The 18,239-nt window shown below is 44.6% G+C and overlaps 1 protein-coding gene across 7 annotated transcripts in view; it reads left to right on the top strand.

The window, feature by feature from the left end:
* The first annotated feature begins 4,441 nt into the window (after positions 1-4,441).
* Positions 4,442-18,239, top strand: part of SORCS1 (sortilin related VPS10 domain containing receptor 1) — a 1,084,285-nt gene continuing 1,070,487 nt past the window's right edge. For 3 of the 7 annotated variants that reach the window (XM_082267344.1, XM_082267345.1, XM_082267341.1), the window contains exon 1: positions 4,445-5,723. In XM_082267344.1, the coding sequence (XP_082123470.1) occupies positions 4,704-5,723 (1,020 nt within the window). In that variant the 5' untranslated portion in view covers positions 4,445-4,703. Of the gene's footprint in view, positions 5,724-18,239 lie in introns of all 7 variants that reach the window. The other 4 variants (XM_082267340.1, XM_082267339.1, XM_082267343.1 and 1 more) reach the window with 3 other exon arrangements.

Below are 18,239 nucleotides of genomic sequence, written 5' to 3'. Positions count from 1 at the left end.
CATTTCTGAGTTCTCCTTTTCAAAATGCCTCTTTCCTGGCTTTCATCCTTACCCAATAACATCTTTACTTTGAGTCACAGACCATTCTGTTTAATGTGCCTAAAGTTTCAGGGTCAATGACAGCCAGTTCACAAGCATTTTCCAGAGACAGCCAGGCCACACGCATTTTCAGCCTTTGTATTTCCCTCATTTACAGCCTATCTTTAGGCACTGACTACATAGTGTCCGTTTGCCTTTTTTCACATATCGACATCCGTTGTAACTGGTTGCCAATGAGGCAAAGGACCAAAATTTGACTTTTAGGGGTCCTTCTTTTGAAAAAGCCATTGACCTGGCTGTCAGGCATATCCAGGTACATCTGTACTTGGAGTCAGTGACCAGAAAGAAGCTGATTAGGGCTTTGGTTTTATTGTAATCAGTGTTTTTGAAATTCCAGGGTCAATGACTCCAAAAATATAGACGCCATAGACAGCCAGGCCACATGCATTTTCAGGAGGAGGCCAGACTTTGCCTTCCTCTCATTTAAAGCCCCTCCTGTAAGCACCAGCCAGTCAGTGGCCGCCATTACCACACATCAATGTCCATTGTAATTCCAAGGATTTTATATTGAAGTTTGACTCTTAGAAACATGTGGAAGTCCTTATTTTCAAAATACCATTTACCTGGCTGTCATGCTTATCGAACGATATCCACATACTTTTAGTCACTGACTAGGTACAAGGCAATTAAGGGCTTTGGCTTAATTCTGATTGGTGTTTTTATTCCAGGGTCATTTAATCTGTAGAAGTCAGAGACAGCCAGGCCACTAGCATTTTCAAGTGGAGGTCAGCCTCTGTAATTCTCTCATTATGATCCCTCCTGTAAGCGCTGACCAGTCAGTGGCCCCAACTTGCATTCATCAATGTCCGTTGTGATTCTGAACAGGGCCTGTTGATCGAAAATTGAACTTATGGGGGTCCTCCTTTTCAAAATGCCATTCACCTGGCTAGCTTGTTTATCCAACAACAGCTGTGCTTTGAGACACTGAGCAGAAGCAAGTTGATTAGGGGCTTTGTCTTCACTCTGATTGGTGTGATTGAAATTTCAGGGTCAATGACTCAAAACAAAGATGCCACAGACAGCCAGGCCACTAGCATTTTCAGAAGGAGTTTAGCCTTCCCCTCATTCACAGTCTATCCTGTAAGTGCTGACTAGTCATCAAAGTCCATCATAAGGAGACCGGTTCCCAGCAGGACCTGTCAATCAAAACTTGGCTTTTGGGGTTTTCTCCTTTTCAAAATGCCATTTACCTGGCCGTCATGCCTATTCAATAACATTCATCGATAACATCAATAACATCTGTACTTTGAGTAACCAATGAGAAATCAAGCCATGTGAAGGGCTTTGCCATCATTTTGATTAATGTGTTTGAAAGATTGAAATTCCAGAGCCAGTGACAGCCAGGCTACTAGCATTTTACAGAGACAGCCAGGTCACTAGCATTTTCAGAAGTAGGTCAGCCTCTGCCTTCCTCTCATTCCCAGCCTGTCCTGTGCGTCTGTCGTAACCGGCTGCCAACGAGGACCTATTGATCAAAATGTGACTCCTTTTCAAAATGCTATTCACCTGGCCTTCATGCTTATTCAACAACATCTGTGCTTTGAGTCAGTGACTCATAACAAGCTGATTAGGGGCTTTGGCTTAATTATGATCGCTGTGATTTTAATTTCAAGGTCAATGACAGCCAGGCCACTAGCATGTTCCAAAGACAGCCAGCCTACTAGCATTTTCAGAAGGAGGTCTGCCTTCCCCTTTATTACAGTCCATTCTTTAAGCACTGACTACTTAGTGGCCACTTGCCATTCACACACATCAAACATCCGTGGTAACAGACCGAGCACCTGTCAGTCAATATTTGACTTTTAGGGGTCCTCCTTTTGAAAATGCCATTGCCCTGACTGTCATGCTTACATAATTACATCTGTACTTAGAGGTAATGACAAGAAACAAGTTGATCAGTGGCTTTGGTTTCACTCTGATTGATGTGATTGACAGTTCAGGGTCAATGGCAGCCAGTCCACTAGCATTTTCCAGAGAAAGCCAGGCCGCCAGCATTTTTAGGTCAGCCTCTGCATTGCAGTCTATCCTTTAAATGCTGACTACTTAGTGGCCGCTTGCAATTTGCACACATCAACATTCGTCGTAACGGACACAGCACCTGGCAGTCGAAATTTGACTTTTAGGGTATCCTCCTTTTGAAAATGCCCTTGACCTGGCTGTCATGCTTACCCAATTACATCTGCACTTGGGGTCAACAACCTGAAACAAGGTGATAAGAGGCTTTGGTTTCATTCTGAGCAGTGTGATTGACAGCCCAGGGTGAACAACAGCCAGTCCACTAGCATTTTCCAGAGAAAGCCATGCCACTAGTAGTTTCAGAAGAAGGTCAGCCTCTGCACTGCAGTCTATCCTTTAAGCATTGAATACTTAGTGGCTGCTTCCCATCTGTGCACATCAACATCCCTTATAACTGGCTGCTAAAGATACAAAGCACCTGTCAGTGGAAATTTGACTTTTAGGAGGTCCTCCTTTTTGAAATGCCAATGGCCTGGCTGTCATGCTTACCCAATTACACCTGTACTTGGGGTCAACAACCAGAAACAAGCTGATCGGGCGTTGGCTTCATTCTGATTGGTGTGATCGAAATTCAAGGGTCAATGACTCCAAAAATATACAAGCCATAGACAGCCAGGCCACTAGCTTTTTCAGAAAGCCCTATGCAAAAAAGAGCCAGGCCACTAGCATTTTCAGGAAGCCATAGACAAGCCAGGCCACTATCATTTTAAAAAAAGCCATAGATAAGCCAGGCCACTAGCATTTTTAGGAAGCCATAGACAAGCCAGGTCACTAGCATTTTCAGGAAGCCATAGATGGCCAGACTACTAGCATTTGTAGGAAGCCATAGAGAGCCAGACCACTCACATTTTCAGGAAGCCATAGATGGCTAAACTATTAGAATATGTAGGAAGCCATAGACAGCCAGGCCACTAGTATTTTTAGGAAGCAATAGACAAGCTAGGATACTAGCATTTTAGGAATGCCATTGATAGCCAGGCCACTAGTATTTTCAGGAAGCCATACATAGACTGCGGGCCACTAACAGCCACTGGTATTTGTGGGAAGCAAGAGAGCCAGGCCACTAGCATTTTTAGGAAGCGATAGACAAGCCAGGCCACTAGCATTTTCAGGAAGCCATAGACAAGCCAGGCCACTAGCATTTTCAGGAAGTTATATTCAAGCCAGGCCACTAGCATTTTTTAAGGGGCCCATAGACAAGCCAGGCCACTAGCATTTTAGGAAAGCCATAGATAGCCAGGCCACTGCCATTTTTGGGAAGCCAGGGAGCCAGGCCACTGGCATTTTTAGGAAGCCATAGATGACCAAGCTACTAACATTTTCAGGAAGCCATAGACAAGCCAGGCAACTAACATTTTAGGAAAGCCATGGATAGCCAGGCCACTGGTATTTGTTTAGGAAGCCATAGATGGCCCAGCTACTAGGATTTTTAGGAAGTCGTAGACAGCCAGGACACTAGCATTTTTAGAAACCCATAGATGGCCAAGCTACTAGCATTTTCAGGAAGCCGTAGACAAGCCAGGCCACTAGTATTTTAGGAAAAGCCCTAGATAGCCAGCCCACTGGCATTTTAAGAAAGCCATAGATAGCCAGGCCACTAGTTTTTTTTTTTTTTTTTTCAGGAAGCCTTAGATGGCCAAGCTACCAGGATTTTTAGGAAGTCAAAGACAGCCAGGACACTAGCATTTTTAGGAAGCCATGGACAGGTATTTTCAGGAGGAGGTCAGCCATTGCTGTCCTGTAGACGTTGGTTGTAATGAGAGGAATTGCCACTAGGAAGTATTGATGGAAAAGTGGCTCGCCAATATGTATAAAATAGAGGGGCGGCGGCGGCACCTCTGGAGAAGTAGTTGGTGGCGGCGGCGGTCCCTCTGGGGAAGTAGTAGTAGTTGGCGGTGGTCCCTCTGGGGAAGTAGTAGTAGTTGGTGGTGGTCCATCTGGGTAAATAGTAGTAGTTGGTGGCGGCGGCGGTCCCTCTGGGGAAGTAGTAGTAGTTGGCGGCGGTCCATCTGGGGAAGTAGTAGTAGTTGGCGGCGGTCCATCTGGGGAAGTAGTAGTAGTTGGTGGCGGCGGCGGTCCCTCTGGGGAAGTAGTTGGTGGCGGCGGCAGCACCTCTCTGTTGGTCTCAGCAAAGGCCAACCACGGTTTAACCTTTTAGCTGCCGGCTGGGCTGTTGCTGCCCCCCGGTGGGAAAGAACGGGTTAAAAGAGCGGTGTCACCGCGTGATGATCTCGCTGCATCTCTGCTGCATGAAGCTGTCACCGGACTGATCGCCGCTCTCTCCGCTCTCTCCGCACTCTCAATGCTCCTTCCCTTCTCCGCACTCTCAACTTTCGCCTCGCCGTCTCATCCTCTCCTCTCTCTTCATCCAGCTCCTCCCCTGTCTGCTCGCTCCTACATCAAATTCCCGAGCGACAGCATCAGCTCTGCAAGAAGGATCTGCTATCTGCTCCTTTTTTTTTCCCTCCCTCCCTCTCTCTCCCTCTTCCCCCCTCACTTCTCTCTCTATTCCACTGGCTGCTCAGTCCAGTCTCCGCACTCAGAAACTTCTATGGAGTTGAAGTGAAAGCACCCAAGGAGCTGTTGGCATGGGGGTTCTCCTGGATTGGGGGCTCTTGCCGATTTTTGCCATTGCCACCATGATTTCGGACGGCAGAGGCGAGCTGACCTGCTCCTCCTGCCAACCTCACATCAGGCTGCAGGGACACATGGTGGTGAGGATGAAGGAAGAAGAAGATTTTGGGGATTGGGGACAGGCTTGGGGGAACACCGGGCACCGGACAGGCAATGTCCAAATGGGAGATTCCAAGCGGTTGGGTGGTGATGAAGATCCCGGAGCCTGGAGCACTGAACACATGGACATAAAACTGGAAACCAGGGATGGGAATGAAGGGGGCACCGGTGGTCAACTGAGAGATGCCAACCGGCCAGGTGGTGATCAAGATCCCAGAGCCTGGAGCACGCAACACATGGATGTAAGACTGGAAACTGGGAAAGGGTATGAAGGGGGCACTGGTGGTCAAATGGGAGATGTCAAGCGCCCAGGTGGTGATCAAGATGCTGGAGCCTGGAGAAGGAAACACATGGACGTAAGACTGGGAACCAGGGATGGGTACAAAGGGGGAAGCGGTGGTCAAATGGGAGATGCCAACCTGCCAGGCAGCAATCAAGAGCCCAAAGCCTTGGGCACACAACACATAGACACTTCTTCTAGCACAGACTGGGCTGTAAGACTGGAAACCAGGGATGGGTACAAAGGGGGCACCGGGAGCGACTGGGACATGCGCATGTATGGCACTCAGTTTGGAAGTGGAAACAGAAACGGGCACTGGGGCGAAAGGACTGGTCTGTTCGAGGGCGACAGTTTGAGCAGGTTTGGGGTGCCCCCCTCGCTCTCTGCTCCCAACACCCGGGCTGTGCCTGGCAGGGTGGAGAGACGGACCAGAGAAGCCGAGGGCCACCGAGTGACCAGGGCGCAGGCTGGCGACTCGGACAGGGTGAGCCGATTTCGAGTGGAAGAGTTAAAGTTGAGCAGCACCACCTTCGCCCTGACTGGAGATTCAGCTCACAATCAAGCCATGGTTCACTGGTCCGGGCACAACAGCAGCGTGAGTACCCACCACTGTCCCTTTATACTTACAGTACCCTCCTCACTTGGCTCTACTGATTGGTAATCGGTGTCTGGGCAACGCCAGCTCACACAGGTCATGCCAGTAATCCTTAGCGGAGCTGTCCTGGTACTGAGTGCCAGCAGACATTGAGTATTACTGATATGCCAATAAGCTGGAGCTGTCATAGGGCAGAACTCTCCATCTCTCCATCTTCCTGGCTTCTGTGGCTGGGTGATGCCCATTCATGTGTCACAGAGTGCCAGTGTGTCCTGTGCTGGGCAATGTCACTGAGCGTTACCCACTGTGTGCATTGTATGCTCCTCTATACTTGTAAACAGCTGGCATCTATCTATCTATCTATCTATCTATCTATCTATCTATCTATCTATCTATCTATCTATCTATCTATCTATCTATCTATCTATCTATTCCCCACTCTCTCTTTCAATATATATCTATCTATCCCAATTGTTATCTATCTATCTATCTATCTATCTATCTATCTATCTATCTATCTATCTATCTATCTATCTATCTATCTATCTATCTATCTATCTATCTATCTATCTATCTATCTATCTATCTATTCCCCGCTCTCTCTTTCAATATCTATCTATCTATCTATCTATCTATCTATCTATCTATCTATCTATCTATCTATCTATCTATCCATCTATCTATTTGTTCATCTCTCTCTCTTTCAATATCTATCTATCTATCTATCTATCTATCTATCTATCTATCTATCTATCTATCTATCTATCTATCTATCTATCTATCTATCTATCTATCTATCTATCTATCTATCTATCTATCTATCTATCTATCTATCTATCTATCTATCTATCTATCTATCTATCTATCTATCTATCTATCCCCCTCTCTCTCTCTTTCAATGTCTATCTATCTATCTATCTATCTATCTATCTATCTATCTATCTATCTATCTATCTATCTATCTATCTATCTATCTATCTATCTATCTATCTATCTATCTATCTATCTATCTATTCCCCTCTCTCTCTCTTTCAATGTCTATCTATCTATCTATCTATCTATCTATCTATCTATCTATCTATCTATCTATCTATCTATCTATCTATCTATCTATCTATCTATCTATCTATCTATCTATTTGTTCATCTCTCTCTCTTTCAATATCTATCTATCTATCTATCTATCTATCTATCTATCTATCTATCTATCTATCTATCTATCTATCTATCTATCTATCTATCTATCTATCTATCTATCTATCTATCTATCTATCTATCTATCCATCTATTTGTTCATCTCTCTCTCTTTCAATATCTATCTATCTATCTATCTATCTATCTATCTATCTATCTATCTATCTATCTATCTATCTATCTATCTATCTATCTATCTATCTATCTATCTATCTATCTATCTATCTATCTATCTATCTATCTATTTGTTCATCTCTCTCTCTTTCAATATCTATCTATCTATCTATCTATCTATCTATCTATCTATCTATCTATCTATCTATCTATCTATCTATCTATCTATCTATCTGTAATAATTGGCAGATATATAATGGTAATGATGTCACTGATTGATGTAATGTCCTGGTTTCCCGTAGTTGGGTCGCTCGGAGTGGATATAGACACATATGTACTCATTGCTGTCACTGAGTCTTATCTGTGATCCTTCTCCTCTATGGTTATGTATGCCGATTACACTGATATGAAGTATCTGTACATTGAGTAGAGCACAGTGTATTAGCCCTGTGTGTAGGTTATATGGTAGGGCAGTCCTGCTTCTTCCTATGTACAGGGGGGGGGGGGGGTACTGGGGATCGTCTATCACATAATGGGATGGTGCGTTACTTCCACTAAACAGCAGTGTGGCTGGCCGTTATCTTATATAGAGAGGCATTGAGTGTTATATGGAGCAGTCTTTCTCACTGAATACCAATTTATGGGTCTCAGGGAACCATGCTAATAATATCTACAGGTCATGGTATAATAATAATAATAAAGAAATAAGGAACATGGACACTTCTGGCAGATGTAATGCACCATGCTGAGTGACATTCAGACCTGAACTCTTGAAGCACCATCAGTAAGAGATCAATCCACTACTAATGACTCCTCAAGGAACCTCTGGAGGAACCCCCATGTTCCACAGAAACCTGGTTTAAACAGGTTAATACAGAGTGTTGTGTTTCATTCACTATATATCATCCATACAGTAGTAACGACTAATATTGTGTTCTTTTTTGGACAGCAACCTCTGGATGAACCCCAATGTTCTACAGAACCCTGGTTAAAAAAGGTCGATATAGAACAGTCATTCTCAACCAGGGTTCCATGTAACTCTAGGGTTCCTCCAAATTTTGCTAGGGGTTCCTTGAGTTGTGGCTGATTGATCTCCCATTTTATGGTGGCTCCATAGTTCTGGGTCCCAGGACTATGTCAACCAGGGTTCCATGTAACCCTAGGGTTCCTCCAGATGTTGCTAGGGGTTCTTTGAGTTGTGGCTGATTGATCTCCCATTTTATGGTGGCTCCATAGTTCTGTGTCCCAGGACTATGTCAACCAAGGTTGCATGTAACTCTAGGGTTCCTCCAGATGTTGCTAGGGGTTCCTTGAGTTGTGGCTGATTGATCTCCCATTTTATGGTGGCTCCATAGTTCTGGGTCCCAGGACTATGTCAACCAGGGTTCCATGTAACCCTAGGGTTCCTCTAGATGTTGCTAGGGGTTCCTTGAGTTGTGGCTGATTGACCTCCCATTTTATGGGCACTCCATAGTTCTGGGTCCCAGGACTATGTCAACCAGGGTTCCATGTAACTCTAGGGTTCCTCCAAATGTTGCTAGGGGTTCCTTGAGTTGTGGCTGATTGATCTCCCATTTTATGGTGGCTCCATAGTTCTGGGTCCCAAGGCTATGGAGCCACCATAAAATGATGGTCCCTGAACTTTGGAGCCACCATAAAATCATCACATTGCAGAGCCAGTGGCATGGACCCAATGATCTTTTAGCTGTCTTTAAGGGTGGCACTCATAACACCACTATAAAGGGGCATGCATCTCACTGACCCCAGGTGAATTAATTTCAGCAGGGGTTCCCTGGGATCTGAAAATTATTTAAAGGATTTCTCTTGGGTAAAAAGGTTAAGAAAGGCTGATATAGAGTTTCAGCGTTTCATTTAGCATATACTATCCTAGTAGTAGTAATGACCTGTATTGTGTTCTTTTTGGATGAAAACCTCTGGAGGAACCCCAGTGTTCCACAGAACCATAAATTAAAAAGGTTGATATTGATTGTAAGTGTTCATGATATCCCATCCTTACAGTAGTAACAACTCATATTGTGTTCTTTTTGGATATCATTTTGGGCTGTTCTATAGTGGGACTATTTACCTAGTCTACAAAACCTCCCTAACACCCTATGGAATAAAAGACATTTTATGTTTGGATGTCAATATTTTTTTCCTTTTTTTACGATTTAAACCTCTGGAAGAACACTAGTGTTCCAGAGAAACCCTATATGAAAAAGGTTGATATTTGATTGTAGGTGTTTCATTTATGATCAGTGGCGGCCGGCCGATAGGGGACGCAGGGGCGCCACCCCACCCCCCCAAAAAAGAAGAAGAAAAAAAAAGATTAAATAAAAAAAATAAAAAAAAATTATAAATTTTTGCCCACTAGGGGCGCCGGACCTAGTGCTGGGTATGGGGGGGTGGGGTTTTTGACCCCACCCTCCACTGGCAGTGGCGCCGATTGGCGCTCTTCTGGGGGTCATCGGGGGCGCAGAGCAATGCGCCTCGACACTCCCCACTTTACTGATGTCCAGTCTGTGATTGGTCCAGACTCCAGCCTGGACCAATCACAGGAGGACATGGACCTGGTGACGTGACGCGTGGGGGCGGTGCACCACCCAGGCATCACGATCACCTTCCATTCCAGCCCGGCACAGAGAGAGGAGTAGGACACAGGACAGGACAGCGAGTCGAGAGCCGCCGCCGAGGACGAAGCCGGGAGCCGGGGGGACCGAGGAGTCGCCAGCCGCCGCTGTTTATGATATCTCGTCCTTACAGTAGTAACACATCACATTGTGTTCTTTTTGGATGAAAACCTCTGGAGGAACCCCCATTTTCCACAGAACCCTAACTGAAAAAGGTTGATATTGATTCTATGTGTTTTTATTTAGGATATCCCATCTTTAAAGTAGGAACAACTCATATTGTGTTCTTTTTGGATACCAACCTCTGGAGGAACACTAGTGTTCCACAGAACCCTACATGAAAAAGGTTGATATTGAATGTAGGTGTTTCCTTTAGGATATCCCATCCTTACAGTAGTAACAAATCACATTGTGTTCTTTTTGGATGAAAACCTCTGGAGGAACCCCCATTTTCCACAGAACCCTAACTGAAAAAGGTTGATATTGATTGTATGTGTTTTTTTTAGGATATTCCATCCTTACAGTAGTAACAACTCATATTATTTTCTTTTTGGATACTAACCTCTAAAGGAACCCTAACTAATGTTCCACAGAACCCTAAATGAAAAAGGTAATATTGAATGTAGGTGTTTAATTTATGATATCCCATCCTTACAGTAGTAACAACTCATATTGTGTTCTTTTTGGATGCCAACCTCTGGAGGAACCCCAGTGTTCCACAGAACCCTGGTTGAAAATGATTGATATAGAGTGTCAGTGCTTTTATTCAGTATATACCGTCCTTACAGTAGTAACGACTCATATTGTGTTCAATTTTGGATATCATTTTGGGCTGTTCTATAGTGGGACTATTTACCTAGTCTACAAAACCTCCCTAACACCCTATGGAATAAAAGACATTTTATGTTTGGATGTCAATATTTTTTTCCTTTTTTTACGATTTAAAAAAAAAATAAAATCAATTGCCCCAGTTTGTTTCATGTTGCTTTTTTATTTTCTTTTTGGGCTAAAGTGGAACATGTGATGGCATATATGTTATTATGTCTATGGAGCATATTGTGCATAAAGCATTAAGTATAACCTTTTCCAAATATGTAATTATGATTCACAACCTGTAACGAGAGCTGTATAAATAGATCCAGTGTGCATTATATATAAGATCTTGGGTTGTTAAGGCTTGTCTGATAGCTGTGCATTGTACATAATAATATATTGTTCTACTTAGGTTATTATAGATACAGATTAGACTTCATATATAGCTTTATCAAATAACTTATACCATTTCCCATCATTGTCCTTAGATCTACTGAGTATCTGTGGTTTTAGGAATCTGTCTTCAAGTGGATCTCAGCAGAAAGATTAGATTAGCTTTGAAGAACTAGGAAAACATTAGGAAGAAAGGTTAGCAGTATAGGAATTCGTTTTTTATTTATAGTTATCATAGGTGTGCACTCCAAAGCTCAAAACATGCATACGCATGTCTGTGTATGTACAGTATATATATATATATATATATATATATATATATATATATATATATATATATATATATATATATATATATATATATATATATTATATATATATATATATATCTATATATATATATATATATATATATATATATATATATACAGGGCTTTTTTTCATCAGGAACGCGATGGAACGTGGTGGAACACAGTTCCGGCACCTCCAGCACTGAATGTATGTAATAGCAAGTGGTGCGGGGTGTGTTGGAGGGTCACTTGATGCTGGCTGTTTGGGGATCTATTGTCACTGGTAGGGATCTGGTATTGTGTGAGGGATTATTGTTTCTGCTGGGGGATCTATTGTTGCTGGGGGGGGGGTCTTATTTTGTTGGTAGGGTTCTCCTGTTGAGGTAGAGGTCTATTGTTGGCTTATCTATTGATACTGGTTGCTGGGAGAGCGGTTGTTGCTACTGGAGGGGGTCTAATGTTGATGGGGTGGTGAGGTATTTTATTTTGCGTGGGAGGTGGATAGGGGGTGGAACCAAGGGACAATGCTCAGAGGTGGGTATTGGGTGGACACAAGGGGTGACTCAGAAGGGGGGAGTTCCTGCACCTATTCTCATAGAAAAAAAGCCCTATACCGCAAAGTTACTGGGCTTCCGGCTCCCAGGACCCCGGAAGTAGCGCTGCTTCTTGGCTCTGGTGTAAAAGGGCCCAGAACCAGTTTGAAGCTCATGCACTTCATGTTGTTGGGGGGGAAGCTTACCTTGGTTCGGGCTTGGAAGTCCCCCTTGGTCTCAATGGGGGCGACCAAACGCAAAATCTCTTGGATCATGACCCAGGAGAAGATGGTCAGCATCTTCCGTGACAAGCAAGCGGAATTTGAAGCAGTATGGGAACCCTGGCATCTGTACATCTCACCTCCCTCATCCTAATTGTCTGTGTTTTGTATTTTCTCCACCCGATCCCTTCTTGCATCCACTCCAGCATCTCCATCCTTTCTCCTATCCCATTTCTCTTCTTGTGTTCTTTCCTTCCCTTTTCTTCCTTTCGGATATTCCATACTTCCTCCTTTCTTGTGGCTTATAGGGTATCTACCTCTCTCAGGACCTATATCTTCAGAGGGTGATTATATGCAACCCCAGTTCATAAGATTCAGGGGGGGGGGGTTCCCCTTCCTGGTTTACAGAGGGCGTTTGAAACTTACATGGAGGTCCACGGTTATGTTTTTCTATGCTTTGCTTGCGGGCTGGGATTCTGTTCTGATCCTCGGACGTTTTAGTAATACTGTTTTAGTAACCATGCCTATCTCGTATTGCATTGTTGCCATTGTTATCGTTACGAAGTCCCTTCCCGAGTGGGCTCTGTATATGACACATTGTATACCTTTCTTATGCAATATTTCCTGAGATTGTATGTTATTATTCTACATATGTCTTACAAAATAAAAAACTTTTGCAAGTAGAACAAAAGCCCTATATATATATATATATATATATATATATATATATATATATATATATATATATATATACACATACTTTTATAAATAAATGTAAAAAGCATTTTAAAATGTATTAACACATGAATGGTGCCAGAGTGGCAGCGAAATCTGCACCCCACGGGGGTGATTAGAGTGTGCCCAGGCACACCCTGCACACCCCCTGGCCACGCTCATGATAGTTATCTATTGCACTGCTTTAGTTCTGTGTCACATGACCTGACACCACGGCAGATATGCGCTGACACCAGCAGAATCCTAATTCAAAGAAATTGACGACTCCACTGGCAGCTGTGCCACACTGCAGGTCACGTGATCCAGTGGCGGGTTTATGGGAAGTGATCCAGAACTATTGACCTGATAGACTGCCTTGTTAAAAGCGGAAGTACAGCCTAAAACCTTACATTCTCCCCTGCAATCATTAATGTAAGTGGAGTTCAGCCTTATGTGTCAAAATGAAAAAAATCACATTTTTTCTACCTTTATTTTTCAGTTTTCAGTGCTGTCACATGACTTCAATTCCTCTTCCTGCTGAGTCCAAGAGCAGCAAGTGGGTGTGGTTACTGAAAGCTAGTGACATCACTTCCAGGGAGGGGCACTGTTCCTGTGTAGCCAGTGGGCGTATACAGAATGGGAGGGGCTGATAATAGGTTCCCGTCCAGTGTTCTCTCATCAGTACAGATGCATTGTACATCCTAATTCATGAGAAAATGAAGAAAATAATTCACACAGGACACGGAGGGGGAGGGGAGGGGACTGTCGGTGTAGCTGGAAGTGCTCTGGGGTCTCAGCTCACAGTCTACAATCATCACTATACGTTAAAGGAATAGTACAGGCAACCACACAAAGTCTACGTTTCGACTAGTGTGACTTGTCCTGCGACTTTGGACACACAGTCGCATAACAAATCACAGCCCATTGATTTGAATAGCACTCGTTCCCATCTAATGCGGCTTTGAAGAGGTACCTGCACTACTTTGATGCAACTTTTGATGTGACTTTGATCCAGAGAGTATAAAGTTGGATCAAAGTCGCATTAAAGTCACACTCTAAATCCCAATAGTGGAAACGTAGACTAAAGCTTAGTTTCCACTAGTGCTACTTGTCATGCGACTTTGGACATACAAAGTCGCATGACAAGTCACAGCCCATTGTTTTCAATCGCACCCATTCCCATCGATGCGACTTTGAAAATCAGAGACTTTGAAAAGGTACCTGCACTACTTTGATGCAACTTTTGATGCGACTTTGATCCAGAGAGTGTAAAGTTGGATCAAAGCTGCACTCAAAGTTGCATCAAAGTCGCACTCTAACCTAGTGGCTACAGTTCCATTAGTGCGACTCTTAAGTTGTTGCGATTTAGAGTGTGACTTTGAGTACAGCTTTGATCCAACTTTACACTCTCCGGCTCAAAATCGCATCGAAGGAAGCAGGCACCTTTTTTCAAAGTCACTGATTTTCAAAGTCGCACAGATGGGAGCGGGTGCCATTTAAATTAATAAGCCGTGACTTGCCATGCGACTTTATGTGTCCAAAGTCGCATGACAAGTCGCACTCCTGGGGCCTAACACTCATTACTATCATGTAATGAGTAATAGAATTGGATCTGTATCCTTCTAAACTTTCAAAAATGTTCCTTTTACCTTATTTTCTTCATATATTGTGCTGGTCACATGAGGCAGCCTCAAGTGGGTGGAGCCTGCTGGACCCCTCCCACCGTTCTGCTGTCTGCACATGCTGTGCACATCACATCACTACAAGGTAATATCCGGGTTTGCAAAGACACTTGGTTGATAAAGTTAAAGTGTGAGTAAACCCAGGAGCGTGCATTCACTATATCTGGTCTCCCCAGGATCCTGCATTCACTATATCTGGTCTCCCCGGGAGCCTGCATTCACTATATCTGGTCTCCCCAGGATCCTGCATTCACTATATCTGCTCTCCCCAGGAGCCTGCATTCACTATATCTGGTCTCCCCGGGAGCCTGCATTCACTATATCTGGTGTCCCCAGGATCCTGCATTCACTATATCTGGTCTCCCCGGGAGCCTGCATTCACTATATCTGCTCTCCCCAGGAGCCTGCAGTCACTATATCTGCTCTCCCCAGGATCCTGCATTCACTATATCTGCTCTCCCCAGGAGCCTGCATTCACTATATCTGCTCTCCCCAGGATCCTGCATTCACTATATCTGGTCTCCCCAGGAGCCTGCATTCACTATATCTGGTCTCCCCAGGATCCTGCATTCACTATATCTGGTCTCCCCGGGAGCCTGCATTCACTATATCTGCTCTCCCCAGGAGCCTGCAGTCACTATATCTGGTCTCCCCGGGAGCCTGCATTCACTATATCTGCTCTCCCCAGGAGCCTGCAGTCACTATATCTGGTCTCCCCAGGAGCCTGCATTCACTATATCTGGTCTCCCCAGGAGCCTGCATTCACTATATCTGGTCTCCCCAGGAGCCTGCAGTCACTATATCTGGTCTCCCCAGGAGCCTGCAGTCACTATATCTGCTCTCCCCAGGAGCCTGCATTCACTATATCTGCTCTCCCCAGGAGCCTGCATTCACTATATCTGCTCTCCCCAGGAGCCTGCAGTCACTATATCTGCTCTCCCCAGGATCCTGCAGTCACTATATCTGCTCTCCCCAGGAGCCTGCATTCACTATATCTGCTCCCCCCGGGAGCCTGCAGTAACTATATCTGCTCTCCCCAGGAGCCTGCATTCACTATATCTGCTCTCCCCAGGAGCCTGCAGTCACTATATCTGGTCTCCCCAGGAGCCTGCATTCACTATATCTGCTCTGCCCAGGAGCCTGCATTCACTATATCTGGTCTCCCCAGGTGCCTGCATTCACTATATCTGCTCTCCCCAGGAGCCTGCATTCACTATATCTGGTCTCCCCAGGAGCCTTCAGTCACTATATCTGGTCTCCCGAGGACCTTGCAGTCACTATGTCTGGTCTCCCCAGGAGCCTGCAGTCACTGTATCTGGTCTCCCCAGGAGCCTGCATTCACTATATCTGGTCTCCCACAGTACACAGAACATGGAAATGCAATTATTTTAGTAAATATAAACTGCTAAATACCTTTTCTCATCAGCAGTATATAGCAGTCTTGTGACTTCTATCAGTTTCTGGTTCAAGCTTGTAGGAGGAGTTTTCATTCTGCACTGACTGTCTTATCAGGATGCAGGAAACCTGACCCTCTGTCTGGACAGTGCTGATTGGCCCTGTGCTGATCACATGCACCCTCCCCAGAAAAAAAAAAATTCTCTCGCAACATACACCAAACTGAGCATGTGCAGCCTGTCCCCTGGCTTTTATCAGGAGATGAATTGGGGACAGTGAAAGAAGGGGATGATCAGAGAATAGAGCCTTTTTACACAATACAGAGGTTTAAACCTTTAGGTTCTACAGTGAGTATAACAAGCATGCTTTACTGCATATACAGACTGATTTTACTGTTGTAGATTTATTAACACTTTCATTTACTGTATATGCTTTTAAGGAAAACATTAAAATATTTTTTTTTTTTTTTTGTGGCTAGAGTTTAGCTCTTTAACCACTTCTGGACTGGAAGGATTTGCCCGCTTAATTTTAATTGGTTTGCGCAAAAGTTATCGTGTCTACTAACTACGGGAAAGATTTATGTCATTTTTATTTATTTTATTTTTTTACTAGTAATGGCGGCGATCTGCGATTTTCCTGTGGGACTGCGACATTGCGGCGGACAGATCGGACCCCTGACTGACATTTTTGACACTTTTGGGGGGACCAGTGACATTACTACAGTAATCAGTGCTAAAAACATGCACTGTTACTGTAATAATGACACTGGCAGGGAAGGGGTTAACAGTGTGGGTGATCAGGGGTTAAATGTGTACCTAGGGGCGTGTTTCTAACTGTGGGGGGGTGTGGCTTGTGAAATGTTCATAGAGACCTGTGATCCTATATAGAAGGATCACAGGGGCTCTGTGATCATTCCAGGGAGATGAACGGTCAGCTGTGTTTACAACAGCCGACCGCCCTTCTCTCTCAGCGGGGAGCGATCACGGGTGTCAGAAGGCAATTGGAGCCGCCTGCCCCATGCATCGGCTTCCCCGCTGGTGAGCAGGGGCAGGAGCGCGCCGCCGCTGGTGCGCCCTCGCCCCCTAGCTCCAGGCGCGCGACTGACGTATACTTACGTCGGTTTGCGCAGGAGTGGCTGCCTGCCGCAGTATAACTGCGGCGGGCGGTCGGCAACCGGTTAAAGGGTCCTTTCACACTGACTTTCTGCCCGGCGGACTCCATTTTGCTCAGTGGGGATTGATCTGTCAGGCGGATGACAGCTCCATCTCCGCTCTGTGTGCAGAGACAGACCTGTCAGATCAGATAACAGACCGCCTGTCCATTTCCATCCGATCTTATCCGATCCTCCAGACGGATGGAAAATAGGGTTTCCATCCATCTGGATTTCATGGACAGGATGGTATCAGATAGCAGTGGGGTGTCACCACTGACTTCTGCTGCCCCATAGGGGTGCATGGAGCGTCCGATCAGGACCTGATCAGAAGGCCCGTGTGAAAGGGGCCGAAGAGTAACTGTTCTGAAAAAATAGCTATTTGTTTGTCTGTGTCCATGTGCTTAATGAATCTGTATGGGAGTGGTTTTATAGTTCTCAATTGGCTGCTACACCTGCAGGGCTCTAATCAAGAAAGGGGTAGGGCCTGCATCCCTTTAGACGGGATTTTCCCTTTAGGAGTATCTCACCAAAAATGATTTTTTTGTTGTAGGGGAGGCTCAAAATCTTGTATCTGATTGCAGACTTCTGGGAAAATCAGTGAGCCAATCACACCAACAGGAAATGAGGTGTCTGGGGGTAATCTGTACACCATCTGTGTAGAGAACACCTCCAGGTTGCCATATTGCATTGGATTTTACAGAAAATTACAAATTGAAAAGGAAAGGTCGTTTTTATTCACATTCAATTACAATATGACTCATGTACCAATTCTATACGCTAGATTCATTTTTTTATTTCTTTTGCAATTTTTTTTTATTTTCCTCACGAAAGTGAAGTTACCCTTTAAGCACCAAAGAAGAAAGCTCTTGGTGGCCCAGCGAGATTTTTTTGCCTCTTTCCTTACAGCTGTTGAAATAAAATATGAGCCACGTGGGGAGTTCATTGTTGCTTCCCTGGTTATTTATCGGGCTGCCCATGAATGTTACGCAGAAGTAGCGCAGCTGAATGGAAGAATTATTCCAACTCTGCTACTTTGGCCTTGAGTTTGAAATTCCCTTTTTAATTTCCTGTAATTCTCTCTATATTGATTAGACTCTATAATGTGATAAGTAGGCGGGGATTAATTATGCAGAGTGGGTGGAGCTTCACGGAAGTGGGTGTGGTAAGTAATTGATAGCTGTGCTGTAAAGTTTCCCTGGAAATTTTTTTTTAATGTTGGCAACTATGCCATGCCTATACCATGACCTGCGCCATCTCCTGTACCATGCATGAACCATCTCCTGTACCATGCCCGCAGCCCCGGTTTTGTGTCTCGTGGTGGTTCAGTTGGGTCCAGTAGCTGCTGTATTTCCCACCCTAGGCTTATACTCGAGTCAAAAAGTTTT

This window comes from Pelophylax lessonae (assembly GCF_965119305.1).
Source record: "Pelophylax lessonae genome assembly, chromosome: 9".
Classification (NCBI taxonomy): Eukaryota; Metazoa; Chordata; class Amphibia; order Anura; family Ranidae; genus Pelophylax; species Pelophylax lessonae.
The sequence above is the reverse complement of the archived record's forward strand: the minus strand, read 5'-3'. Positions and strand labels throughout refer to the sequence as shown.